This window comes from Psittacula echo, assembly GCF_963264785.1.
Source record: "Psittacula echo genome assembly, chromosome: 2".
Lineage (NCBI taxonomy): Eukaryota > Metazoa > Chordata > Aves > Psittaciformes > Psittacidae > Psittacula > Psittacula echo.
The window spans coordinates 137797295-137825180 of record NC_137737.1 but is presented as its reverse complement, the minus strand read 5'-3'; the positions used below and the strand labels follow the sequence as shown (position 1 = coordinate 137825180).

At 42.0% G+C, this 27886-nt stretch overlaps 1 protein-coding gene across 1 annotated transcript in view; it reads right to left on the bottom strand.

Annotated features, from left to right (window-relative positions):
• Positions 1 to 27886, bottom strand: part of LAPTM4B (lysosomal protein transmembrane 4 beta) — a 59774-nt gene that overhangs the window by 5118 nt on the left and 26770 nt on the right. The window contains exons 5-6 of the mRNA XM_080639682.1: positions 20391 to 20489; positions 12726 to 12821 (exon numbers count right to left, since the gene is read on the bottom strand). Coding sequence (XP_080495808.1) covers positions 12726 to 12821; positions 20391 to 20489 — 195 coding nt within the window. The remainder of the gene's footprint in view (positions 1 to 12725; positions 12822 to 20390; positions 20490 to 27886) is intronic.

Sequence of the window (27886 nt, the reverse complement as noted above, 5' to 3'; positions counted from 1 at the left end):
ATATTTACCTGAACTTCCAGTAGAAAATTTTCTTTCTTCAGCTTACGTACAAGTTTCCTCATATTGCTGCCATTATTGCTGTTTGAACTCAAACTCTTAGATCTGTTTGGTATCTAGGACATTTGTAAAGAAAATGTGCTTAGTCCTGTATGAGTAAATTTCAATATTTGATTAATTGATTATTTCTACATTCTTGATAGTCTCATCCAAAACTCACTGAACTCAACAGAAATCTTCCTGTGTCACCGGAGAGCTTTGGATCACTTCTTTCCACAGCCATTTGTATTCTTCACTGTGTAGAACAGTAGTTGTCACATAGCAGCTTTGAGTTTGAACAGCATTTTGTCTGGCAGCTATATGTCCCCATGGCAAAACACCTTGCTGATGTCTCGTTAGAAACAAACGCTGCTAGACAGCTCTAGCATACTTTCCTCTCACACCTTCTAGAACAGAAACGCATTTGATAATGCCAAAAAAGCTACAGATTCAAAATGTCTATGGAAGGTGTGGATTGTTGTAGTGAGTGTTCGGGATGCTTTCTCAAACTTTAGCTTTTCAATAAAACTCTAGTCCTTTACGCTGAAGGACTTCTTGCTGCGTCAATACACAGTATATAGACAGGGACAGGTGACCATGAGTAGTTGAGAGGAATTAGGGTCATCACCACTGCAATTTAATACAGGTCCTGTCACTGACCTTTCGAGTTTTGTCAAAGTGCTTGACTTTGTGTTTAGGAAGATCTCCTATTTGTGAATCGGATATGTTATTTGAAGCATCTTAAAAGGTGTTGGGAAACCTTAAGACAGATTTAAAGCTCTCTTGGATGAAACTTTCCTATGACTGTATGAGACAGGGACTAAATCGTGGAAATACTTATGAACTAAATATATATTTGCAGAAGTTTCAGCCTATGCCTGGAAATGTTTGCCCCAACCTCTTCACCACAGCTATGTATGCATTACACATCATTCCTCTGCAGAAGTGATCTTTGCATTGCAGACACCCAAACCCCTACCAGGAATCTTTATGGGATGCCAATGCGAATACATGGGGAGGAAAGGGAGAGAGGGCAAAAGGAGCCTTTTCTTTCACACAGCTCACATACAAAGTGTCAGTGGGTTCAGGCCTTACACTCTGTTTACTTAAAAAGGGAGAGAGAGTAACCACAGAGTGAATAGTGGTAAGCAGATGGTGAGAGCATGCTAAAGCCAGTGCTGGACTGTTTCACAGGTAAAAGTGCGGAACCACAGCTATTTCCCCATCCAGGAGCCTCCGTCCCACATGCAGCCCCCGGCCTGGTGATGGGACGAATGCTGGCACAGCTGCAGGCTGAAGGAGTCACCACATGCCTTTCTTCTTCTAATTCAGGAAGAATTTTCTCCTTGGTGCAGCACAGCGCTGATGCACCAGGTTCAGAGACAACACAATTGAAAGATGAGGTTTTAAACACCACATGCTTAGCTGCACCAGTCCTCTACTCTGGGTTCATTTCACCTCAGTGATTCCATGAGACCAACCGACTTGTACCAATCCAATACCATTTTGGAAAGCATGTAATGGTGCACAATCACATTTACTAATTTCATGTTTACTTCCTTGCTCTCATGTCATTCACACAGCCAAGAGGAGTGGAATTTCCTCCCACAGCTTCTTTGCTTTGAGGAGCCATTAACTGCAACCTAATCCAGCTCAGCTGCAGTGAAGCGAGCAGTGAGCCTACAGACAGCTCTGGAGGGAAGGCTGCTGGTGTGACCACCTGTCCAGTTCAAAATAGTCCCAACAGCCCTCGTGTTCTGTTGGGTTCTTGACTGTGCAAATATTATGGAGATCACCTGGGGAAAACAGAAGATTTCTGTGTGCATAAACAACTATCGCTGGCTGATGGCTTCACTCTGTATGCAGGAAAGGCTGAGAGTAATCCTGTCTTTGCAACGTTTCCCTGTCAAGTTTGACAATGTGGTTTTCTTGTGAGAACTCTGACATTACAGAGGAAGATGTAAAGTTAAAGTGTGTTTTTTGACTAAAATGTTCAGAAATCCAGATCTCAGCACAGCTCTGTGCTGGAGAACCAAGGCACCAGGTGGCAGCTATTTCCTTCAGTAGTATGTATAACAAAGAGCACTGGACTCACTGATTACATAATTAATTTTGTATTTTATGTGAAAAGAAATAAGCTTATTAATGTACGCCATGTTCTATTTCCTGTACCAAATTTTCTGGAAGTTACTATATATACTGGTTTTATTGAGGCACATTCTTCTAAAGTCTCTAACTTTTCTGTATGTAGAGTGGGAAGAAATCACGTTTATTCAGAGTTTCTGGAGAAATGTGCTTTTTCTATAATGCGTGCCCAAGAGTTTTCCAGCCCAAAGGCTTTTCAGATGACTCAGAAGTGACTCACCCAAGGTCTTCCACTACCTTTAATATTTAATACTTTAAAAATTCAGTTCATAAAATGGAGGTGCAAACTGCACCTTTGGGTCATCTGATCTGGTCATCTCCGAGATAACTTCAGAAAAGTAGGTAATATTTGGCCCTGAAGAACAGTAGATCACGTACATTCAACGGGAGAGATTGACTGAAACAGTTAGGAAGTATTAAAACTAAATCCATTAGAATTCAGTTTTCTCTTTAACCCCTTAACATGAAGACACACTTTAAACTGACTGTATGAGAAGACTGACAGGCCTCAGGAGAAGAAAGAGCTTTTTCCTAGTAGTGAAGAAACTATTAGTAGTAGTAGCAGTATTGTTATTACTACTACTAATACTAGTATTATTATTCTGTGGTGAGAAGCACTCAAATGTTGCAAACAAGATAAGCACTGAAGAAAGAAGTAGCGATTAGCTTTCATCACACTGCAGCTAAACCACTTGCATGCAGGGACAGCTCTACTGGATCAGGTGAAAGGTCCATCCAGATCACAGCAATTAGTGAAGGATGATGAGAAAGAGAAGTGTAAGCCAGAACAATGAAAGAAATTAAGGAGGAGCAGTACAAACATATACAGTCACGACATGCCCAGAATATTCTTCAAACTGTTAGCAATTTGGATGTCACGGACTTGCTGAATCAGTGGTCATGTCTTACAGGAATTTTTCTTCCACTGATTTTCCCAGCCTGCATTTGAATGCATGTTGACTTTCAGCACCTGCAGTGTCCTGCGGTAAGCAGTCCCACAGCTAATCTAGGTGTTACATGAAGAAATACCTTCTTTGGTTTGCTATGAAACCTGCCACTAGCTATTTCATTGAATCTACCCTGGTTCTTCTGCTAGGATGGTGAGCAGTTGTTCCTCCTTTACTTCCTCTGCCACTCATGACTTTAAAGACCTCTATCATGTTCTCTTTTATTCTGCCCCTCTTTCATTCCACTAAAGATCCTTGCTCCTCTGTAGTGTATTTCGCAGTTAATTTCTTCATACAAAGAAACAGTTTTGGGTCCGGGCTGAAGAGAGAGCTCCAAGACCAGGCATGTGAAGAAGTATCACAGTCAGGAGGGTGCTGGGAAGGGAGATGACCTCCACTTGGATGAAGCTTCCTTCATTGCTCAGGAGGGCAGCAAGTATTAGATGTTCTTCCAGATGAGATCAAGTGCCCTTTAGAAGCAATTCTTATAAATAAGTGCTTATAAATATATGCTTCAGGGGTGGCTGTTTACAATGTAAATGGCTGCTCTGGTCAAATGAGTCCAGTCAAAGCAACTGTTTCTGAGAAAATCAGAGAGAAATGTTTACAAAATACCTTTCCCATCTTTCTTTTTCTCCTTTCCCTGTCCCCAGATGAAAAAGCCCTGGGTATAGAGCCAAAGCTTCATATCTGAGCCAAATCATCTTTCATCTGAAATGAGAAATGTTTTACTTTGCTTTAAGCACATACGCTTTTGCTTGAAAAGTTTGTCCAAAATGTGCTAGTTGCTTACAATTTAAGGGTTTCATGATATGTTGTCTGTCAAATAAATCCCAAGAAACCTTCCCCTCAATGTGGACAGGAAGTATTTTCATGTTTATATGCATGCATTTCCTTTTGAAACCACACTAGAATGATTACAGATGGAGTAACTGGAAGCAGAATAACTCTGAGATAATTTATCACCCCATTCAGCAAAGTAGGCCTCAATGCTGCAAAACCATCTGTGCAAAGTTAGAGTTGGTATGTTTTATTTTCCTTTGACCAAGCTGCCAAGCTTCCAAGCCACCAGCTCTCCAAAACACTATTTAAGAAACTTTACAAGAGTTTATGGATTTCTGTAACAAAGCAGCACAATGTTTTCAGCACTCCAGATACAGGAATAAATGTATATATTAGTACGACACAGCAATATTTAGGGACAGATTGTGATTACCCTTGCGTGGGAAGAAAATTGGATTCAGGAAGCTATTGTATTTTTCCATCATGTGCAACCTCATAAAAGTCATGCAGAATAATGGTGTAATTACTTTCTCCCTTCAAAGGCATGGAGGGATAGTCCACCTCAGGCCGCATAAGTCTTTCCTACATCTTGGCCAGCCCTCTACTGCTGCATCTCTAGTTGCACATCATGATTTTGTATGGACAGAACATACTTATCTTTTCAATTTTTCCTTACTTTTTCTCAAAATGACAGTTTTCTGGATGAGCACATGCAGGGGGTACTTGCCTGCATGTCATCTGTACTGAAGACCTGAAGTATCCTTTGTGTAACAAACAGGTCATGTGTTATCCTGAGTGCAGAGACTGTGTCAGAGCACTAATCTTCCAACAGGCTTTTTAATTACTAACCTGCATCTTTTTCTAACCTCATCTCCTCTTATGATTACATTGTGTATCCCACAAAAGAATAAACAACACAAGCTCCTAGGAACAGCTCACACAGAACAGCCAAATGGTTTAATAGGAATGGTTATCTCCCCTAAAGTGTGGTTATCACAGCCATGCTTGCATTACAGATATTGCTCTAAAGCCTTCTGTCTTATCTTCATATCACCAAATGCACTGTTCTTCCCTATCTACATGCCTAAGGACATTGGGTGACCCACACCAGAGATTATGGGCCAGTTGTAAAGTTTGATGATAGATTTTGAAGTCTCATTATAACATTTGGGAGCAGTAAGATCTGGGATTTTAAGATGATCAATCTCTACTTCTGTCTTCCATATAGATTTTTCAACTAATTTTTATTTTTAAACAAACAAACACATTCCTTTGGTATCACTATTAAAAAGTAGGGCATAATACTGCCATATAAAATGGCACAGGTTTTTTTGCACAATGTATTTAGGCATTTCATAGTGAATGCTGAATGCCTTTGTTTACAACCAAATTATTAGTGTGTTAAAACTACACAGGACAAGTGTAACAAAAAGTGATGAACTGACAGCTTGAAGGAAAAGTCTTATATTTATATAAAAATCTGTTAATGTTAGTAAAACACATCTGTAAAGCACTTGTCAACCAGAAACTCCCACTTTTGAAGATCTTCTAAATTGGGTTGTGAATGCTCCATCCTTGGCGGTGTTCAAGGCCAGGTTGGATGAGGCCTTGGGTGGCATGGTTTAGTGTGAGGTGTCCCTGCTCATGCCAGGGGGGTTGGAACTAGATGATCTTAAGGTCCTTTCCAACCCTAACTATTCTATGATTCTATGATCAACACCCACTCAGCCTTGTTCTTTCTGAAGCTGAGTGTCAGAGTTCATTCAACTCAGACCTTACTTTACTCACTTCTCATAAGACAGAGGACCAAAACCACAAGTGCTCTGCAGTATGGGACAGACCGCAGCCAACAGTCCACAAAAAGCCCTGAGGGATGCTTGGGAATAGCACAGTTGCTCTACGGGAGCCACTAAAGTGAATTGAAATTAGGATGAAAGAATGGCTCAGAAATCCCCAGAAGCCATCAATAACCACAGGAAGCCAGACCTCCCCATTATTGTCACATCCTTAGCAAAACAACCGCAGCAGGGTGCTCCTCCCTGGAGTTGCGCATCACTTTCACGCTATATCCAAGAGAACAATGCCACCTACTGAACCACCAGCTGCAGCAGCTCCCTCCATCCAACTGATGGCTGACGTTCTCTCTGCATCTGCCTAGTTTGTGGTGTTGGGTAAGTTTCAGCAGTGAGGCTCATGGCTGGAGGGACTGGGATGTGTAAGGAGCTCCTCCTCCGCTTGGCAAAGGCCAGGCTTGCGCTGTGCAAGGGGATTTGATGCAAAGACACCAGATGAGCTTGTGCTGGAGCTGAAGGCAGGACCGCCTTTGGGAAGAGCCACTCTGCAGAAGGGCAGGGCTTCTAGCTTGGGCCAACTATATGGTAGAAAGCCACAACAAGGCTAACTGCTGCAGAGACTTTGCCTCTTGCAACCTGCTGTGTTTCCATGTTTGAGCAATACCTGCCTGAGTGAATTCAGGCTTCCCCCATCCTTCATTGCACAGTGTAACTACAATTTGAGCCTGACCTGAAAAATTCACACATGGCTCAGCTTAACACCCATACATCCTTGGCAACAGGGATTTAAGTTGTCATCGGCTTTTGCAGCACTGATGCATATCCTTTGAATTATACTGAAGACTTTGACTCGTTTTCTGAAGCCCACAAAACAGCAGCTGTCAGATGGTAATGAATCAACCCTGCTAGAAAAAAAGGGTCTGTAAAGAAATGCTGCAAATTTATAAACATTCTGTTTCTTCCCACATTGCAACACTCCCAATTAGTGAATCCAAAAAGATTTGGAAGATTTAAATTACACATCCCCATTTAATGTCTTCCTTTTAATCTAATTATGAATACTGAGAACAGATTTGTCTATTCCTATTGCAAATCTCTTAGGAATTTCATGTATTAGAATAATCCCAGTATTTGAGCTGCAAACATAAATACAGTTTTTGTGTTTAAGATAAAAATCTACTGTGGAAAATAGATAAAAATGTATATTTTGATCTTTTAATTTAACTTGTAAGTAAATTTAATGACTGTAGTGACAAATGAAAATGTTTTGGAAATCTTTTTTTTAAATTTAAGAGGGTATTTGCTCCAAGTTATCACTGTTAACAGCCTGTTCCAAACAGCACAGCTGGCTCCTGACAGCAGCTACCTAGTAATAAGTGAGACATAACAAGATAGCAAATAGCACTAAGCCAAGAGAGCAAACGGGCAGTATGAAGCAATTCATACCACAGGAAATGCTTGATTTTAGGACAAAATCCTTCCGTAAATCAGGAAGCAGTGGAAGAAAGAGCAGAGTATAGATGATAAGGTGGGAAAGTTAAGAAGAAAGAAAAGGGAAGGGGAGGGGAGGGAAGGGGAGGGGAGGGGAAAGGGGAGGAGAGGGGAGGAGAGGAGAGGAGAGGAGAGGAGAGGAGAGGAGAGGAGAGGAGAGGAGAGGAGAGGAGAGGAGAGGAGAAAAGAAAAGAAAAAAGAAAAGGAAAGGAAAAGGAAAAGGAAAGGAAAGGAAAGAAAAGAAAAACATTCTCTTTGCTAAGACTGAAGAACAACTGACATGGGATGGGACCTACTAGAGGTAGAACATTCAGCTGAGCAGCTGAATAGCTCTTTGTTGGCAGATGCAGACTGTCATGATACTTTTATGCAATGCAAAGAGAAACAGCAGGGGAGGAAGTGCACATGCATACTAGCAAGACATGAAAGCTGGCATCCACAAGAAGATTCTCAGGTTAAAGACATTGCTATGGGAATGTTACAAGCACAATTCTGCAGAAAAACAGATCCAGCATTTAAACCACACTCCCAGGTCTCATGTAGACTATCGCATGTGGTTACTAACCACCTCCTTTACCTCCAGCTCTGGGTAGTCCTGCTCCTGGTTTTTCTTCCTCTTCTCTGCCTCCAATTTTACCTGCTTTCCCTCTTGCAGGTCTACCCAGACAGCTTCCACTAAGGAAGGTCAGAGCTCCTCTGCCTAGCCTCAACTGGAGGCCCTGAGAAGGGCTCAGAGAGTGAGTCACGCCAGGGGTATTCATTTGTGGTGTTTGCTCACTTTAAAGTATGCTCATGGTTACTACTCACTGGAGAAAGATGTCTCTGATCTAGTGGCTCAGTAATAATGTTGTGCATACAAACTGTCGCACAAGACCAGCTACGTGGTGAACACTGCCAAGTCTGTAGGATTTTTATGCCACATTATGGAAGGTTATCTTTAAAGCAGTATTCTTCTCCAAGTTGTCTTCTACTCTTAACATGTACCATCCCAAAACTGGCTCAGTAGTTGGAAATCATAGTTCCCAAAGGGTCTATCATCTTGTGTATGGTTTGTCTGTCTCTGGGTGCCATCTCAATTTCAGTCTGTTTAATTGGCATGAGTCTAAGGGTAGGCTCCAGTAGTTTGGCTCCAGTAGCCAAACTAATCGTCTTCCACACATAATAACACAAAGAATAGTTTTTCCAACCTTATCAAAGAATATTTTTCCTCTGCTCAGAGGAATTATCCAGCAAGAATGAAAGACCTAACCCTGCACTTCTCAAATAGGTTTCCTATTGCTTTGAGAAACAGAGAGCAAACAAAAGTGTTGACAGATTAATTACAGGCTACTTAGCTGATCTCATGTCCACAGAAGGATATCATCTGCATTGAAAAAAACAAGTAACTTATTAACTGTTGTGGCTAAGTCTATGTCAGATAGGATCTACTGCAGCGATTTGATAAAGTACCTAAGGATCTAAATCCCACTTTGAAGAGAGATTTACGGCTTTACGTTTTATCCCCACTGGCAGCATGACCGGAGATAAAACTTCCATTGATTGGCTTCAGTGAGAGTTAAAAATAAACAGAATGAAATCCCCTGGCTGTCCAGGAACACAAAGGAGCTGCTCCTGCTCCAGAGAACAAAGTGGCTGACTTTGGGTTATCTTCTGAGCTCAGAAGCTGGCATTATTTACCAAATTAGATGAACACTTCCATGGTACTGCTGTCACAGTTTAAATTAGTGCAGAAAATTAATCTTCATCCATGGTGTGCTTGAGCAGTTGGCAGGAAAAAGCAATCCCAGATTGGGAAAGTGGAAAAAAATAATCTTCAGGTTACTACGGTTCACTGCAGGGGAGTTACCTTTCTGCCATGCCAAAATCTCCTACAGATACCTCCAGAAAATGAGGGGAGAGTAATATTGGAAAAACACTTAGAGGGGGTAGATGTTACCATATCTCTTAAGAGGCTCTGCTGTGACTAAGGTACACAGCTGGTAGGTAGCCAGGTCCTAGCATTATCAGCCCCAGGAGCACTAGGGAGGTCATGTCTTCCCACCAGCTGGGGTCCATTCCCATGCCCAGTACCTCCTGGTCCCCTCATCCACAAACACAGTCTGTTTTTTGAGCAAAGACAGGTACATTCATGTGATGTTGAATTCTGATCAAGGACCACAGGAGGACGACCTCTCACCTAACAGGGGCAGCAGGAATATCCCGTTCAGAGCCTGCAGTGGGGAGGATGCCCTTTTCTTCCATATGGCATACTTGCAAAAGGGATGGCTTAAACCACTTAGTCTGAGTGAAAAAAAAATCAGATTATCTGGTAGCTGATAACCATATCTCTTAGGTTAGTTACAGTTCAGATCTATGAGCATTATTTATAAGAACCAGTTTGTCTGGGGGGAACTCCCTAGTTCAGTCCACACTTGAGTTGTTCCCATGGCTTTTAGTGGTATGACAATTGGACAGTCAGTAGGAAGGCAGAGACAGCTGAATATTGTTAAAAATAAAGTATTACTGAATTGGGGTCTGGTAACAGAGAGGGGTCTATACAGAGCATCTCACAAGGAGCATGACAGAAGGTACGACAGATGCAGCAGAGTGCCAGCGACCAGCGCTGGCAGAGAGTAGTGCTTTATGAGGACAGAAAACACAAAAGCTCAGCTCTTGGAAGGACGTATCAGTAGATTTCCACCACGCCACCAGCCAAGAAGATGACAGATGAATACTGCTGTTGAGACGCTCCCAACAGGAATTTACGGAGTCACAATTTTGCTTTAGACAGAAATGGGGGAAACTAATTGTGAGACCACCCAAAGACTTCCTGAATGCAGAGAGCCAAGGAACAAAAAGCAGGCCTGCACGGCTGTGCTTAAGGACTTGTCCATTCTCCTAATCAAATCACATCCAATGTGATGTGTAAATTTGCTTACACACCTTGCCAGTGGTAAATTAAGAAATGCAGTAAACCAAAAGATAATCCAGTTACTACTTTCAGAACAGGTTCCTGGACTGGAGAACCAATTATATACAATCACAACTTCTAACTCTCTTGAACCAAATCCTAGTGCTCTATATTAAAGAAGTTTCTTACTTTCCTAAGAAAGAGACCTCCATTTGTACAGATTGGTATTCCTGCAGCAATGATGATGATAAGTATATATCAAAAAAACATCCCTGAAGATCAGAATATGCCCTGCAGAAATGAGCTGCAGCTCTGTTGGAATTCACGTAGCAGTTTTGAATCTAAAAGTCAGACGTTTCTTTCAAAACGAGAGCAGAGACTGACCCACATTTTTTAAGAACCCAGTAGTCTAGAATTCAGAGGCATGTCGGTGTGAAGGAGCCATACCGAAAGAAGTTTCCCAGCATCAATAAAAATAAGAAAACATTGTTTTAATACAAAAGTACAATTGAGTGTTGGAGGAACTCAATTCAACACAATACAAGTCAATACAATTCAACAGACAGCAGTGACCTATCACAGCAGTTCAAAATTTCACGAGGTTTCTTCAAGAGTCCTAAACTCTCAAAGATCCTCAGCACTCAACTTTCAAAGCCCTATTCTTCTACGCTTCATTTTGAAACAATTTTTATCCATTGTGTTGAGCTTACTTTTTTACAGTCATCTGAAGAGGGGTTCTTGCTGATGTCTCTCAATGTAGACAAAGAAGTATCTTTTTGAATCTAATTTGAGGGGGCGAAGGAATGGAACAACAATCTTTGGATTCACAGTGGAGAATGATAAGGATTTAACCTAATTTCATCTCATTTAACTGATGTAGAAAGAATGAACCACAGATGCATCATACCTGAATGCAAGGCTGTATTCAAATTAAGGAAGTGTGAATATTAAGCAAAGAAGAGCCAAATGGTCAGGGCACTAGCTAGGAATGCACAACATTTCTCAAAACCTGCCTCTTCTGTAGCTGTCTTGTAAGATCAAGATAAGCAAAATTCATTTAAACTATCACTGCAAGAATATGTCATCTGTAAATGGGATAAAATGGCTTCCATTCGCACAGAAACACAAGTGCTTTAAAGATGAGGAGGCAGCTGAGAGCACTTTGGTGATTACTAACTACAGAAGTGCCAAAAGGGGTTTTGTTAACCAGGCATCTCTGAAAACCAAAGTATTTTCCTTTGCCAAGGCAGCAAGTGGTTTTAATGTAGCTTTTAAAAAGCCTTAGTAAATTTAGTTTTCAAAATAATTCAGCTGACACTGTCGCACCACCGAGCCTGCCAGTTCTGTGGGTTGTAGAGTTAGCAGTGTTTGAAGATGAGTTACAGCTACCCACAAGCTGAAAAAAGAGCTATCAAAATCATTTCACATAAACCTCCTGGTTTTACTCAAAGTAAATCCCAGTAAAGAAAGTAGTAATACTTCTTAGCTTTCAATAAACCTGTATTTTTATCCTTAAATGTCTTGGTTGGCAGCTCTGATCATATTCTGTAAAACTTTTTACGCTTTTCTTAAAGCTCCAGGTATTGAAGACAAAAAACTATGCAAGAGTTACAGCTTTCATGCAAAAGTAGTAATAGTTTTCTAAGTGGCTTTTTTTTTTGCAGCTGCAAAGGAATACTCATTCCAGTGGTTTAAAGTTGAGGTCTAATACCTCAGTGTGTGGAGACCACCCATGATTAGGAAAACCTGAGGAAGGCATACCCAGATGATCCAAAGGACTGAGTTCATGCTGTTCTCATTCTGTTATGTAAATGATGTAAAGACCCTCATTACATAAGCCAGCGGAGTAACTCCAGGGACTGATTTGGCACAGTGCTCTCAGTGTGTAGCTTGGGTGGAACAGAGCAGCTCCACAGAGATACGGCTGCAAACAGAACCAGCCCTTTCCAGGGACTCTTTCTTCTTCTGTTCTTCAGTACCTTCTGCAACAAGCAAGACCTTGCTTAGCAGTCAAGCTCTGCATGTACCCATGTCATAACTAACCTACTACAAAATGAACTGATACCCTCCATTCTTTGAGGTTAAAACTTGCTTATTCATTCCTTTCATGTTGATCTCCTTTTTTATTCTGCCTCCTTACTATACAAAGCTCATCATGTGCTGGGAGATGAATCCCTGAACTTTTGTTGCCTTTTAGCTCCTCTTTGTGAGTGTGTAAAGCACTACATCAGATCTTTAGTGTCCTAAATGACAGTTTCTACAGTGAAATCCATATTTCACAGCACGTGTATACTATGGCACCCATGGGTCCTAATCAGCCCCCCCACCAGTGTCCAGACCATCACACAGCTGAAGAGCTCAGAACTGGGGGCCATTCCTGTGGCCATAAGGTAAACTGTAGTTTATGCTTAACACTGATTCTTTAACAGATTATATGCATAAAATAAAAGCAGTATTATAATAGTAGATGTGATTTGTAACCACAGTACACCAGTCTGTTGAATCTCAAGTCTAAACATAACCAACAGATGAGGACTCTCAAAAGAATTAATCTGGTTAACTAAGGAGTCAGAATTTAATGTAAAATAAAGCTATTAAATATATAATATTAGACAAATGTTTGTGATCTAACATCCTTACCGCAGTGTCATTGGTGGTAATGTACACCAGCACATCTGAGTTGTTTCTGCCATTAATGTATCGGTAACAGTTCCACACACAGCTTATTAAGTAACCCTGAAAAGAAAAGGGATTTATTATTCTGTGCAGAAAAATAAACTATGCAGTTTTCTGTTACAGCACTTCTATTCTTATATAAATAAGAATATGAGCCTGCTAGAAGCAAGGGACAGTCACTTCACTGGTTGCATTGACTGTAAGTACGTGTAGGGGCTCTGTGAGTAATCCAGCACTGTTACTCATAATTATAGTTGGTGGTGTTCAGCCTTGAGAGAAGTCTCCAGGGACACCTTACTGTGGCCTTTCAATATATAAAAGGAGCTTCTAAGAAAGATGGAGAGAGACATTTTACCAAGTCCTTAGTGACAGGACAAGGAGCAATGGTTTTAAACTGAAAAGGTTTAGACTGGCCAAAAGGAATAAACTTTTTACAGTGAGGGTGGTTGAGACACTGGAACAGGTTGCCCAGAGAATTTGCAGATGCCCCATCCTGGAAGTGTTCACAGCCAGGCTGGATGGGGCTTTGAGCAACCTTATCTAGTGGAAGGTGTCCCTGCCCACAGCAGAGGGGTGGACTACATGACATTTAAAAGTCTCTTGCAACCCAAGCCATTCTGTGATTATATGGTTCTGTGATTATGGATACTTATGTTGCACTACGAGCTGCTCCATCTAGGCAGAGATACAGCAACCCAGACTTACCTGAATGAAATTTACTATTCCAGATATTTGATATTACAGGTAGTAGTAATATTCTTCAGGTAGACTAATAGATTTGAAAAGGAGAGGTTTCTTTGGGCCTGAATATAGCTAAAGTAGCATCATTTTGTGCATATAACCCCCACTTTCCTTAAATGAGCAGGTCACATATGCTGTCTTTCTTTCTTACACCTCTCTAGAAATACAGAGATTAGTTCAGTCAGGCATTGTGTTACTGTGCATGGGACGCTGAGTACCATCAGGGGTGAGTTTTACAACATAAAATGAAGGCACAAATTAGACTGTGGCAAAAGAGGTGGTACTGCAGATGCAGAATTCTCAGGGACAGCAGCAAAAAGTAAACAGAAATCAGTTTTGGATTCCTCCATGGGAAGGATGTTTAAATACCATCAACCAGGGGTTAACAGTATTAGAAACGGGAAGCAAACCTCAGTAAAAAGAGCACAAGCATGCTGGGGACCGAAGAATCACCTAGCGAATTACAGGAAACCCTCCTTGTCTTCTGGCCTGGCATGACCTGGCCAACGACTATGTGATGATCCTATATATCAGCTGATTATTCTAATACTCTGTTTCACTTAATCTGACATTAAATCAATGTATTCCATATGACTGGAATGGTCAGGGGTCTTCCTATTCTTGCCTGTCTAGAGAAACATGCCAGTGTCAAAGTTTTAATTGAAATCTAACCTTTTAACCACTATTACAAATTATTGTCCTTTTTCTCACTATTAAGCAAAACAAACTGCTATTGTAGCAATACTCCTACCACAGAATCATAAACTTCACTGGTTTTGTTCTTGGAGCTCACTTGGCTCTGGGTGGGGCTGCTCCCTGGCAAACAACTAGCTGTCTCCACTTATTTTGGAACTGGTTGGGTGAAGTGCTCATGTCCATCACCTCCTTCACCAGCAGGAGAGATTCCAGTTTGGCCAGCAGAGGTGTGCAAAGTGACTGGAAGAAAGACAGGAAGCAGTAACACATGCGGAGGGGCAGGAATCAGATTCTCAGCATGCCAGAGACAAGGCTTGATGGGACCAAGCAGATCCCTCTGGAGCTCTCTGCTTCCCATGTAGTCACACATGATAGTGATGAGGAGGACAACGTGTTTTGATAGCGCCCAACTTACATTATTACTTAGTAGGTTCTGCATAGCAATTCTTTCACAAACCTAGCGCGTGCAAATTAAACTGCCAGCGCTGATTGGATTTGCATCTGTGCTTCACTGAGTGAGTCATACTTCTATGACTCACTTGCACTGATGACCTTCCAAAAGCCTCTTATCCTTTTGAGCTGCCCTGTGCTTCCTCCCTCTCCAGAGCTGTCACACATGAGCTGTGTTTTTCAGGACGCCACATGACTCACTGATGGCTCACTTGCAGATCAGGAAGGTTTTTCAGCCAGGGCTGAGCTGGCTGAAATCCAGTAAGTTTGCTTCCTCTTCTCTATGGCATCTTACAGACCCTGGGTGACTTGGAGGTGTTGCAGACTTCACAGTACTTCTGACCATCAAATGGGGAGAGCAAAAGGCTTCTGGAGCAGCAGAGCACCAAAGGGAAGGTGAGACTGGCTCTACAGCGTAGACTACTAAAACCTGCCCCAGGCTACTGAAACAAGTGGAGCAAATGCATATGGCATGGAAAACTGCATCTTTTTCAGAATTAAATAAAATGCCATTGTTAATTATAAATAGTAATAAGAAGTTCAGTAGCTTTCAATGCTCAGATACTATGTGCTGAAAGGCATGAGAACTAGTACAGAACAGAGACTGAATACAGTACTCTTCTGTGGGGATATAGCCTGACTTTGTAAGACACCCTTTACGTTAAGCCTACCCTATTTGCAGACCAATTTCTATATTCCTTCTGTCAAAGTCCAGACTGAGGGAAGCCCCATTTCAGAAAACACAGTCTTATCTGGGAGACGCTAGCAGGAGATTTATTTTTAAATGCTCCAATTCCATTACATGTGGTGAATAAAACATTTAACCCCACAATGAACTCCTACAGCTCTTCCAGCTCTGAGCACTAGCTCTAATCAGCCCTGCTCCTGCATACATGGGTTGTTTCTCAGTGGGTGAGGTCCATTCCAGCCCTTGAATTAAAGAGGTCAATAGCCAGCACACACCAAGTTAATTGGCTCCGAGACAGTGACCCACATACAGCTGAGAGCAGCAGCAGCTTTTGGAGCACGTACTCGTCCAAGTGCTTTGGCCTGCAAATCATGAGTCATGGAAACTCATTTTCCTCAACCTGTATCTTCTTTAAACTTGTTCCTAATCATTGTTTTCTACTGATGCTGCTGCACCGTTATATGGGATTGCTGGCTCAGTTACCATTTTTTTCCTGAAAAACTTGGCTGAGCTTTCAAATACTGCTTTAAAATGTGTGGCTGGACATGCAGTATATATCAATTTTTCTCTCAGGAGACCAATATTCACATTTGGAATAGGCCCTGTGTAAAGGCATTAAATCACTGCAGCCTAATCCGCCCTTAGAGGTGTTTCCGCATACCACGGCACAGGCTGCTGACAGCCACCTTTTGGGGGCAATCCCAAGCAGCAACCACGTGAAAGGAAGGGTGCACAAGAAGGGCTAAATGTGGAAACAGGCACTGTGCCTGCTTCTGCTACATTTCAGTCTTCCCCTTTGAATGGTGAGAAATGACTTGAGCCCCTCAGGAACTGAAAACCACAAAAATTTCTAACCCTGCCTCTTGCTGTTGTTACTGCATATGCACTTGTTAAGCAGCATAATGAAGTAATGTACTGCACAACTTCTGTTCATCAGACATGTGTCCACCCATATGACTGACCAGCATCTATGTGGAAATTAGAGGCTGCTGTATCTTCTGTTTCTTGTAACACAGCAAGAAATCTGCCTATCTGGGTCAAAGCAGCCCTCTGGGCTGCTCCCTCGCTGGCAGCAAGAGCAGGGTGAACGCCACAGACCTGACAGAGCTCCCTTGGGTTTGGAGCTGTCTGCACCAAGTCCCATTTTATTCTTCCATCTGCTGTGAATTTTCTATTTACAGAGCTGGGCTGGTCTGCAGTAACTGGTGAAAATGAGATAAAGATTCCTACACAAAACAAAATTTCTATGAAGATTTCAGATGAATGCTAATGGCAGACCAGTCGGCCATGGGTATTTCACATGTTGGTGCTGCAGGAGAAACAACGGGTTGCTGTGCTGATGAAATCTGCAATTAAATCTTATCTTCTCACTATCTTGTGAGTATAAAAAGGCTGCAAATCTTGCATTTCTTTGCAGTTGTAAAGAAATGCAAGAATTAATGATGTCAAACCACTGGCATGCAACGGTTATGGGCCAGGACATCATCTGTTGGCTCACAAGTCACACATACACATATGTGATTTAAAGCAAATGACCTTTGCTTTAGAGATGCTTCTCCTATAAGAACCCTGCCACCAGCAAGCCAGTGCTGGGACCCATCCCAGGCTTTCTTAGAACAGGTGGTAATGTCATGGCTCTGTGCTGGCCATTCCTGGGAGCAGGGATCAGAGGTTGGCTGTTAGACTGTGTTTGTGTCCCCACTGCTACTCCATCATTGCTGCAGGAAGGTAGCAGACACTGAGGTGATGTGCTGCAGGTCAGGGTTCTCCCTGCCAGAAGCCATCCTCCTTGGGCTGAGACATGAAATGTCTCAGGGTGAGCACAGAACTTCATTCTACATTACCCTTTCCCATCTGCTGATGACACCAGAACATGCAGAGTGGTCTCATCTCCAGGCTCAACACCTTGTACATGCAAGTTATAGGCATATTATGGAGATCAGGGTTAATATTGCATTTGTTGAAGACCAGCCTGTCTCACTGAACTGGAATACCTTTTAGCTGTTCCACTGGCAACTACTTCTTATCTCCTTTCCAGTAAAAGAAAGGCCAGAAAAGAAGAGTCCAATACTCCGCAGCTGCAGAGTACTCAGGGCAACCTGTTCTGGTTGTGTTTGTGGTCACCAGAGCTTAGCTCATTTGGGCCTGGGGATCTTTGCCCAGGTTGAGGAGGGAGAGGTTGAGGCCTCAACCATTCTGTCTCAGCAGCTGGGACTAGCCAGAGGAAACGAAACCCCTGTTCTCCAAACCGGCTGCAGAGGAAGGCATGATTCAAAAACCACTGTGTTGGCCATATGCTGTTTGAAATCCTGTGTACATGTATATAAATACATTTGTGCTGCTGGATGTCCTTCCTCAGCCAGATAGGAAACACATATGTTTCATGGTATGTAACTCTGGTTCAGTTTCTAAACACAGTAAATGGCATAACACATTTTGGTCTACCCTGAAAAAGATTCTGCATGAAAGCACCTGGAATATTCATCAGCTGCTTCAGATCGAAGTAAATCCTAAGGACTAAAAAGACAAGTGCTTATATGTAGCTAGCTGACTCCCTTTTTTGCTACCCTCTCTTGTCCCCCTTCCCTTTTCATAATCCTATTACTGCAAAGCACAAAACCACCATATTATACTGCTATATCTTGGTTTCTGCTCAACAGTGCTTTCCTTCACATGTAGCTTCACTCAAAACAAAAGCAAAATGATGCCAAATGTTTCTAAGGAGTTATGTGATTCTGTTTCATATTTCCCACCAGCTGAATGCAGCTTTTACTACTGTAGCTTTTCCTAGGCTACAATGTTTTGGTTTCTCTCCTTATTTCTAGTTGAACTCCAGAGGGAGAGGGAGCTCAAGCATATTTTTACGCACAGTGCCTTTTCAGTTTCAATGTATAAATGTGGTACCATCTGTTAAGTCTATCAGTGATAAAGTGTGATGCATCTCATAGTGTCCAGCTTTCTTTTCATGGAGCAGATTACATAAATCTGCATAGCAGCTCTTCTGGGAACACAAGAAATTCAAATGAAAATGGTAACTATAATTTAGCATGTGTTTCTGCATGGGTCATATTTTTTGTGACTCATTTGCATGATAATACGTTGCTAGAATGAGCATTATATGAACCACATATACTCTTGGAAAAAACATAAAACATGCGTTCACCACTTTAAAACAAAACTAGCCTTTTTTGCTATTAATTTCTTAGGTTTCTTTCTTCTGTAGTAAGTATTTTTACCATTCCAATTTTAGTTCCACTTTTTCTTTATAAGCTTAGGACTTCCCTGCAATACTTAGGTCAACAAAATACCAGACCAGCCTGGGGTAAAAATGAGCTAATGCTTGCATCTGACAAATTTAAGAGCACATCTCTAGTGGCACCTGACACACCTGCATGTTTATCACATTCATTTGCATTTCTTAAAGGTGCAAAAAAATCAGCTGTATGGCTGTGAACACATAAAGCCAGAAGGCTAAATTATATTTCTAAATGACAGAAAAAAAGTGAAGATCACTTCCAACAGTACCTTAAAATACCCTGTTTGTTGGTTTGGGGTTCTTTTCCTTCAATTTTGAAGTGTCTTCAATAATCTAATCTACCTCTTTTGTCACAATAACTTTCCCTGTTCATGTTGTCAAATGTGTTGTCTGGAAGCAACATCCCCGGTGTCACTGTGGCTCTTTGGGACTTCTCTAGTCTAATGCATAATTGCTCTTCAGAGAAAGAGCAACAACTCTTCTGAAACAAAACCCAACACAAGAAATACAAGAGTGGCAGCACTGCACTGTGAGAAACTTGCAGGAGGGTGCAAAAAAGAGGGCAAACATACCAGTGTACTTTGTGGGAGGTCCAAGGCTCAGGGACTTGTTGAGCCACAGGTGGCTGTTTTTCATATGCTGATTTGTGTGATCTTATTCTGAGCTCCTTTTGGACTTCTGCTCTGCACAGCAGGTGGGGGTGGACCTTGCTGGACCAGAAACCTGGGTGCAGTGGTTTCACATGAGCCCTTTCTGGCTGTGCTGGGTGATGCTACATCTCCCCTTTATCTGGTATCTACCACAGCTAGAGCCTCACCCATGAGGTTCATGTAACAGCAACTAAATCATCACTCCCTGTGTCCTTTTGCTGCCTGGTGTGACAGTCCTTTACACTGTCCAGCCCAGCAGGGATTGTTTGGATCTATTTACCTGCTGTACAACATCCTTTTTGAGATAACGCACCAGAAGTAAATGCATACTTCCAGAGGTGGTAGGCATCAAAACTGGCAAAGAAATCTTCAGATTTCTGGGGTTTTTATTGCTTTCTTAATATTCTTAGCATTTACTTAGTTGATCAGAACTGAGCAGTAAGCTAATATTTTCACAGGTCCAGCTATTACAGCTATGAGATCCCTTTTCCAGGTGGTCATGCTCAGTTTAGAGTCTACTGCAGTGTCTGCAAAACAAGATTGTGCTTCCTCTGTGCCCACCACTGTGAATTTTTCATCACTGAGCTTCTCTGCCATTTCAGTACCCAGTCACTCAGTGCCATGAGCTCTTTCTGCACAGCTTTCTTGGCTGACTGTTTTCTCCGTTTTGAATGACATTGCAAAAAAGTGTTGTTATAGATTTCCTTCCCCTTCCCAGATCTTCCATGAGCATGAGTCTTGCTATTGTAAAAAACAATAATTTATCCTTATTCTCTATTTCCTAGCTGTGGTCTGTGAGATGACCTTCTCTCTTGTCCCTACACACCTGAGAGTGGTCTTTAAAGCCTTTGATGACAGACTCTGCCACAGACCTTTTGAAAAAACAAGAAGTCCGTATCAACAGGCTCTCCCTTGTCCACTGCACAACCTGCTCCTTCAAAGGATTTATGTTATGAGTTGCCCCTACAGCATCACTTTTCTCCACTGAGGCCTATATGTTCATGTGTTTGTCTATGAGATTTTCTGCCTTTTTTCCATAATGCTTTGTACAGCTGTCAGGCTGCCTGCTCTTCTAAAGCTAGGCCTCCCAAGCAAGGGACATTCCATCCAGGACCAGAAGTAGACATTATACACAGTAACGTACTTACCTTAAAAGCCAAAATGATACTTATGAAAAGGAGGATAATCACAACCAGACACGTAGGGTTCACAGACATAATCTCTTCCTTGTAGGGAAAATTGGTGGGCTGCATAAGCAAAAAGAAGCAAACCACTGTAAGTTAATCTCACAAGTCATTCAGGAGCCATTCAATTGGTGCATTCTCTAATTAACAGCTTACAAAACTTTCTGTGATCTACTAAATCAGGAGCTCGCCACACCAAAAACCAGTTTCAGTGAGTTTGGCTGGGACACTGTGGGAAGGCTCAGCTGCCAAACATTTCCTGGAGGGCTGAGGATTTACTTTTTGCTTTGTATGTGGCACGGGCTGTCTTCTCCTCTCTGCACACTGGGTTTGTATCTGACACAAACTAGCAAAGGACATCTCTTGGGGAGCTTTGCAGCAGAAAACCTGCCATGATGGGCAATAGCAGGCAAGTCCCGTACTTACTAAGTAATCATTATACTGGCACTGCTTCCCAACGTGGCAGTTCCTTCCAGAAAATCAAAGCAGGAAAAGCAGGACAGTGCAATCCTTTCACCTAATATTTGATCAAAAGACATTTGGTCTATTCTGCTCCATCTTGTTTTGGCTAAATTTGGATTGCCTCTCCAGGACACTTGTTAGTGCTGCTGTCTGAGTGCATGTCCCAAGGAGGCATGGGTCCTACAGTGGAGCAATGACATGATTTCAAACTGAAATGTGCCCCAGGTCCTTCTCTTATCTCATACACGAAATGCAGGTAACAAAACTAATCTTCCCACCTAGCGTAGGCTCTAGTGATTCATAATTGTGAAACGCTTTAAGATCGCTGGCTGAAAAACCGCCTCTAAAGATGTTTTACTGTCTTGTAATTCTTGTTATTACTTCAAGAAAACACCCTTTAAAATGAATGTTCCAAATCGTTTTGAAATATTGCAAGGCACAAGTTCCTTTTTCGGTTAGAATAAACCATTGTTCACAAAAGATAGCTTTGCTGCAACGGTAGCTCATTATAACTGAATGCATTAGCTCCTTTCACGCACAACTCCCTTTTCCCTTACAGGTCTAATTACTTAACCAGGCCAGCTCTGCATCCTTGTCAGGACAATTAACTAGACCAAGCTATAACTGTATTCTTGGCGAAGACGATGTAAATACAGAGTAACCCCTTAATACCCCTTATACCAGCACTCAGCCCAGTGAATCAGGAAATCATCTCTTTTTGTGGACAGCTGTTAGGGAGAATGGCTCTTTGTTTAGCGTGTCCATGACCTGTTCAGAGTGGTTAACATCAACAGCAGCTGTAACTGTTTGCAGATAAGGTTACATAAGCACATTTTCCACTTCTTGACAGCAATGTTTCTGTTCCTGTACTGAATTTCATGGCTGGAGTTTTTATCATGTTATCTTCTTTGCTGAGCTACAGCTTTTGTAAGACATTAGCTTGGTATAATTCAGTAAGTTGCTTTTCTTTTTTTAATTATTTTTTTTTTGACAGAGGGTTATAGCTAAATATAGTGGATGCGGTCACCCAGAGATCAAGAAAGCAAGAGTATATGCCAAGAAAAGATGAACTGAAAAATAAACACAAACCTCATATACAGAAAATGTAAGTATTAACACCACAGCTTGCCCTCCTGCTTGCAGGAGGGAGGCCATGCATGTGGTTAGAAAATCTAATCAGTTAAGGACAGTTACAATAAACTGCTCTGAAATGATTTTTTTATACTGACTGACCATTAAAAAACTAGTCAAACTAGTTTGTGAATGTAATCCAAACTCCTAGTCAGGCTTTAGTCCTCCTACACGCTGGTTTCTGGGAACCAGTCATCAGTCAAACACTGGATGACTGCATGCTGGGGTCTTGGCCATAACCTAAAGGCCTGTTTCCAGATGTCAACTCGACTGGGATTTGCATGGGGCCAAGAGGAGGGCAGGAAAATGACCAAGAAAGTTCCTGCTACCTTGAAGAGAAGGAACATCTGCTGGAGCCATGAGCTATAAGCCAGGAGCAGCATGTGCTGTAGAGCAGCGCCTGGCCCTTCCTTACAGCACCAGTGTTCCAGGTGAAAGGACAATAAATTAGCACTAGAATCACAAGCCAGGAGAGCACATGAGGAACAAATGCTGTGGCTTGTCCCCTTCAGGCTCTGCTCTCTGAGTCTCTGTCCTGAAGTGATGCGAGGTTTAAGCAAGCCCCAGCAAGGTGGCAGGTGCTGCAGCCATGCAGCGGTCACCTGCATCACAGGTACCCAGGAGTTCTGGGTGAGGGCTGGAAAACTGAAGCAGTCCCTCCTGGAGCTTCCCAGATTGCTGTGTGGGAGACAGAGCTTTCACAGCTTCAGTGAATAGCCCAAGGGCATCAGGTCAACATGGAAGAAACTCCCTTTGTTTGCTAACCTGGCTGGTGGCACCTGCCAACCAGAAGATGCCTAACACTGGCTTGCCCAGGCTGGCCTATGAGCAGTCTGATCTTGATTCACAACTACAAATCCCTTCAGTGCAGTAGGAAAAGTAATTTATAAATCCTATGGCTTTTGTGAAGCAGGAAAGATGGTGGGAAGCATCCTGGCTGGCTCCAGGCTCACCTGGCTCAGGCAGCACCATGGAGATGGTACCTTCAGGAGGCCCTTGGGATCCTCCCACAGCAGCAACTGCTCCAAAAATAACATTCACTCTCATGGAAAATGGGTGCCAACAGTGGTTCAGATGAAACATAGACCCATTGAATTCTGCTGACTTCAGCGATAAGCTTAAACACCAATGTAGGTGTATGAGTTGGGAAGAGAAATTCCGCCTGTGTGCTCAGGGTTTGCTCTTCTGTGGGGAGACCAGTACTTGAAATCCTGCTGCTTGGAAGGCCCCGGACACAGGGCTCAGTGCTGCAACATCTGGGAAAAGCTCAGTGTCAAATCCTGTGCAAGGTCTGATGGAGCTAAGACTGAAATACAGCTGGGAGGGAAAAATCAAGCCCTTCACTGGAAATATAGGAGTGATTTTGCAGCAGGACATGATGAAATTTTCCATACAAACAAGAGGTCGTTGCAGTAGTGTGGCACTGGCATGCTAATTTCATAATTAAAGCGTCATTTATAACCTTGTCATGGACATGAAGAGGCCAGCATGCATAATATACCTGGTAAACGTTCCATTAAAAAAAATTATACATAGAAAAGCTGTATTAGGGACTTAAAAAGAATCTAAAAGTTGCATGGGGATCATATTTCTACAGCATCAATATTGTAGAAATGCACAAGAAGAAAAGTTCAAGGCTGAAGCACTTTGTCATTCCCTCAGCCTGCTTGCATAATGCTTTTCTTCCCTCGGACTACAAAAATCCATTTAAAAAGATGGTACAGATTCTCATTCAACAGTTACAGTCCTCTGAGTATTCGCATCTTACAAACCTGAAAGAAAACGGTAATGCGTGTCTGCAGAACTTTTAAAGCTCTGCTAGAAGTTAGTGTTACTTCTTTGGAATTCTAAAATGGTATTAAGAATGTCAGAAAGGATATTCCTTGTTTAAGCTTTAGTTTATAGGAAACATTTCTTTAGGTCTAATGTCTTTCATATTCTCTAAATATTTCCCCTAGGATTTAAAAGCATGACTGAGACCACCTGAATTGTTAAACAGTAACACTGGAGGTAGTCCCAAAGAAAAGCTATTTAATATACTCTAAAATTTTCTTTAGATGAACTGTCATAGGCCTGTACTTTAATAAAAACCAAGTTTGCATTACTCAGTTGCAGACTCGCCTGTCCTGCATCTCTGCTTCAATTCATTTCATGTACTGTTATCAGTTGACAGAAGGTAAAGTGTTTAATTTGAAGACTTTGGAAATCCCATATATCAAAGATTTAGCATGGCTAAAGAAATGTGCTTTAGGTCAAACTGCTTTAGACCATTACTGCTGCAGGAACCAAAATAATTTTTGATTTACGCATTCTGGATTTACCAGGCATGAAGGTTTTTGATTTTCTAGTGACAGCGATAATGACCAAGATGTCCAACATAACCCTCAGAAAGTTTCATCATGTCATTGCCACACATTTCAAATGTGAGGTTTATAAGTTTATAACATCTACTTATTTTACATGACCCTTCATGCTGAGATGCTTTCGCAATTTATGGGAATTATGTGGCACACCTGTGTTCAATTGGGTATTAAAAGGCAACAAAAAGTTGTGCCTCTGAAATCAGCAGCCAGTATAGGCTGACGTTACCAAATACCCTATGAACACGATGTTCTATATTTTACATTTGCAACATTTTCAGGTAGGGCTCTGTCTCACCTATTGATAAGTACTTATTTGTCATCTTGCTAAAGGTACATGAAGGGTTTGGCAGCAGCTTGTAACTCATCACTGGTAGACTGAAATCTAGGAGATGTGCACCAAAGTGAATAGATAACATAACCACAAACACTAATAGAGGGAAGTAGAAACTGTTAAAGACATGGGGTTTTCACCTTTGAGCAAGAAAGAAATGTTCTTCTAAGACTGCCAAATACATTCCATCACATAATGCATACCTTCTTCCAGATATTCAATAATGGATTTGAAGAACTATCAGGATTTTTCATTTCCCTTATGAAGCTGTGCTCCCTAAAACATCACGCACCAAATTCAAAGCAGTTTTAGAGGAACAAAAACTGTATGAATGCCAGGAAGAAATACAACCCTTGCTTTCTGCCTGCCTTGGCAGATCTCTGCAAAGGGGGTGAGGCCAAGATCACTCTAGGACTTATTTATAAATCATCAGGAGGGATCACACCCAACTGGCATGACTCAGGTCTCACCTATGGGTACAAGGGTATTGACTGCAGCCTTGTTCTAAACATGGTGTTTCAGATGACAAACTTATCTACCATAAGCATTACTAAAAGGTATGGAAACAAGTCCATGGGTACAAGCCTGTTTAACAACATTTGAGTGCTAGGACTGCAATGATGGCATTACTGGTTAAAGTTTGAAAAGCTTTGTTTTAGCTTCATCTCATTGTGTGTGTGAGTATCTGATACTGGTGGATGTGATCTTCTCTCCCTTTTGCTTTTCCGCCTTAGACACAGTGTATTTGCTCTGAATCAAACACAACAACCTTCTGCCAACTGATGTGGCCCTTCCAGGTAAGGGTATGAGGGGTTCCTGCTGAGCTGCTTGTGCTTGGGACCACAGCTAAGACACATGAGGCATAAACAGCTTCAAAGAAGATGCAGAACAGCTCTAAAACTTTAACAGGTGACATTAACTGTACAAAATTCATTACAGCTCTTGTTAGTTTTTGCCAATCACTAATTTCCACTGTGAATGGTAAAATAGAAACGACTTCTTGTTTCTAAATGAACTTAATTTGGACTAGTTTTTAGCTACTCACTGTGCCTCACATCTAAGTTAAACAGCCTTTTAATGCCTCATTATTCTGCATATGAAAACTCTAATGGCACCACCTCTTGGTCACCTTTCTCAGTAAAGGAAGCAGGAAAAGCTGACTGTCTCCCATCATACTTCAATGTATCCAGATTTTATAAAGTTTTTGGAGGAACTTTTCTAAATGTTCTCTAACTTTTAAGCATTGTTTTACAAACAGACACCATAAATAGACAGACAAAACCTATGTCACCAAGTGAGAAAGGAAGTCTCGTCTCTATTACTATTAATTGCTGGTTTTCATCTGTCCACAAATACTGCAAACAGCAAAAAAAACCTGGGTACTCTTGTTTTGACACTTAGCTCCCTGGACTACTTACAGGGTCACTGCATCCCAGGTACAGTTGCCATAGCATGCTCATCTGTATTCTTCATGTTTTCACATTTCTTTGCTTTTAGCAGTATAGCACCCATTAGTGACTGAATTCAGGCCCTCAGTCACTCTAACTCACTGATTAATGGCTCTGTTCTTACTGTTATTTACTTTGTCATTAATCTCTGTGTCAGCCATGGGTTATATCAGAGGTGATTTTGCTGGGAAAACTCACAAGTACAGCCTCTGCGAAATGCCCGTGTGCTCACTTCGGGCAATGCAGGGATAGGGTCTTTCAGAGGATGACGCAGAACAGTTAGATTAGGCTCCTGCTCGCAATCTCCAGCTAGAGAATTTGATTGCTCTAGACAGTGAGCGTGGGGAAGCTCTCCCTAGGCTGACGTTAGCCTTTGTGTACTGCCTGTTTGGTATCAACTTTATTAATGGAAGTCAGCATGAAATCTACTGCCGATTCCTGGAGACCTTCCTCTACCCAAAATAGAAACTCTTCGGCAGATGGTCAGCTTGACCATAACCCATTGCAGTCTGCCAGCTAAACTTTCCTAATCCATCTGATACATCCTTTATCGATCTAGTGTTTTATTGTTGCTTTGAACATCATGCTGCAATGTTAAATGTCTTATGGAAGTCTATTATGCCCCTGCCCATCTTTATTGACGAAGACAGTAATCCTGTCAGTGAAAGAAAATGAGTTTGCCTGCAGGACTGGTTTTCTGTGAAACCATGTTGGCAACCATTAATCATATTCCTCTGGTCTAATCCTCTACCAATTGACTTTCCTCTCAGCCCTCCTGTTACTATTCTGCTTGGTAGCAATGTCAGGCTAATCAGCCTATAATTATCCTGGAAATCCCCCTTGCCTTTTTGAGCACTGACAGTTTAGCCCTCCTGAAGTCTTGCAGCATTTCATTACCAGTCCAGAAAATGATTTACAACAGCAAGACAGAGATTTGTGCAACCCGAGATTTTAATGCTCCAGAGCGGCAACGTGGCTCACACTGCGCTCTGCTGCACTGTTTCAAATACCTTCTAAGGTCTGCTAGAGAAGGGCCTATTATTTCTTCTATCTGCAGGAACAACACTGATGTTTAGCAAACATTTCAGGAGAATCCGCTGCTTTTTGCCCTTCTAGTGAGCCAGCTCTAGATGTGGCACTAGGTTTTCAGCAGAAGAGCAGGGGCTTTTTGGTGCATAGCTCCCAGACTGCTCCTGCACCCCTCATGTTCTCCCACAGTAACCAAGACTGAGTAAAACCTGGTTACAACTCCTGCTCTGAAGAGGGGTGAATTCCTGCAGCCAAACAGATGCTTGTGCTGCCACAGGAGCAGGGCTGGCACTGATGCAGAAGCAAGCAACTGCAGGCAAAGGATGGGCAGAAGGGCTCCAGCCAGTGGCAGTGCCAGCTTCAAGCACTTGACAAGATGTAGCCATAATTTGCTCTTTTCCACTCAGATCTCTGAGAACCTTTTGAATTATTCCTCTGCTGCTCTTCTTTATTCATACCAGCAGCTGTGAATGCGGGTAAGTGTTAAATAAGGTGAAGGATAACAGGCCTCTGACACATCGTAGCTCTCTCTGGCTTGACACATTGCCTCTTCCAGCAGATATGTGTGGCTACTTATAGAATCATAGAATAGTTAGGGTTGGAAAGGACCTTAAGATCATCTAGTTCCAACCCCCCTGCCATGGGCAGAGACACCTCACACTAAACCATGCCACCCAAGGCTTCATCCAACCTGGC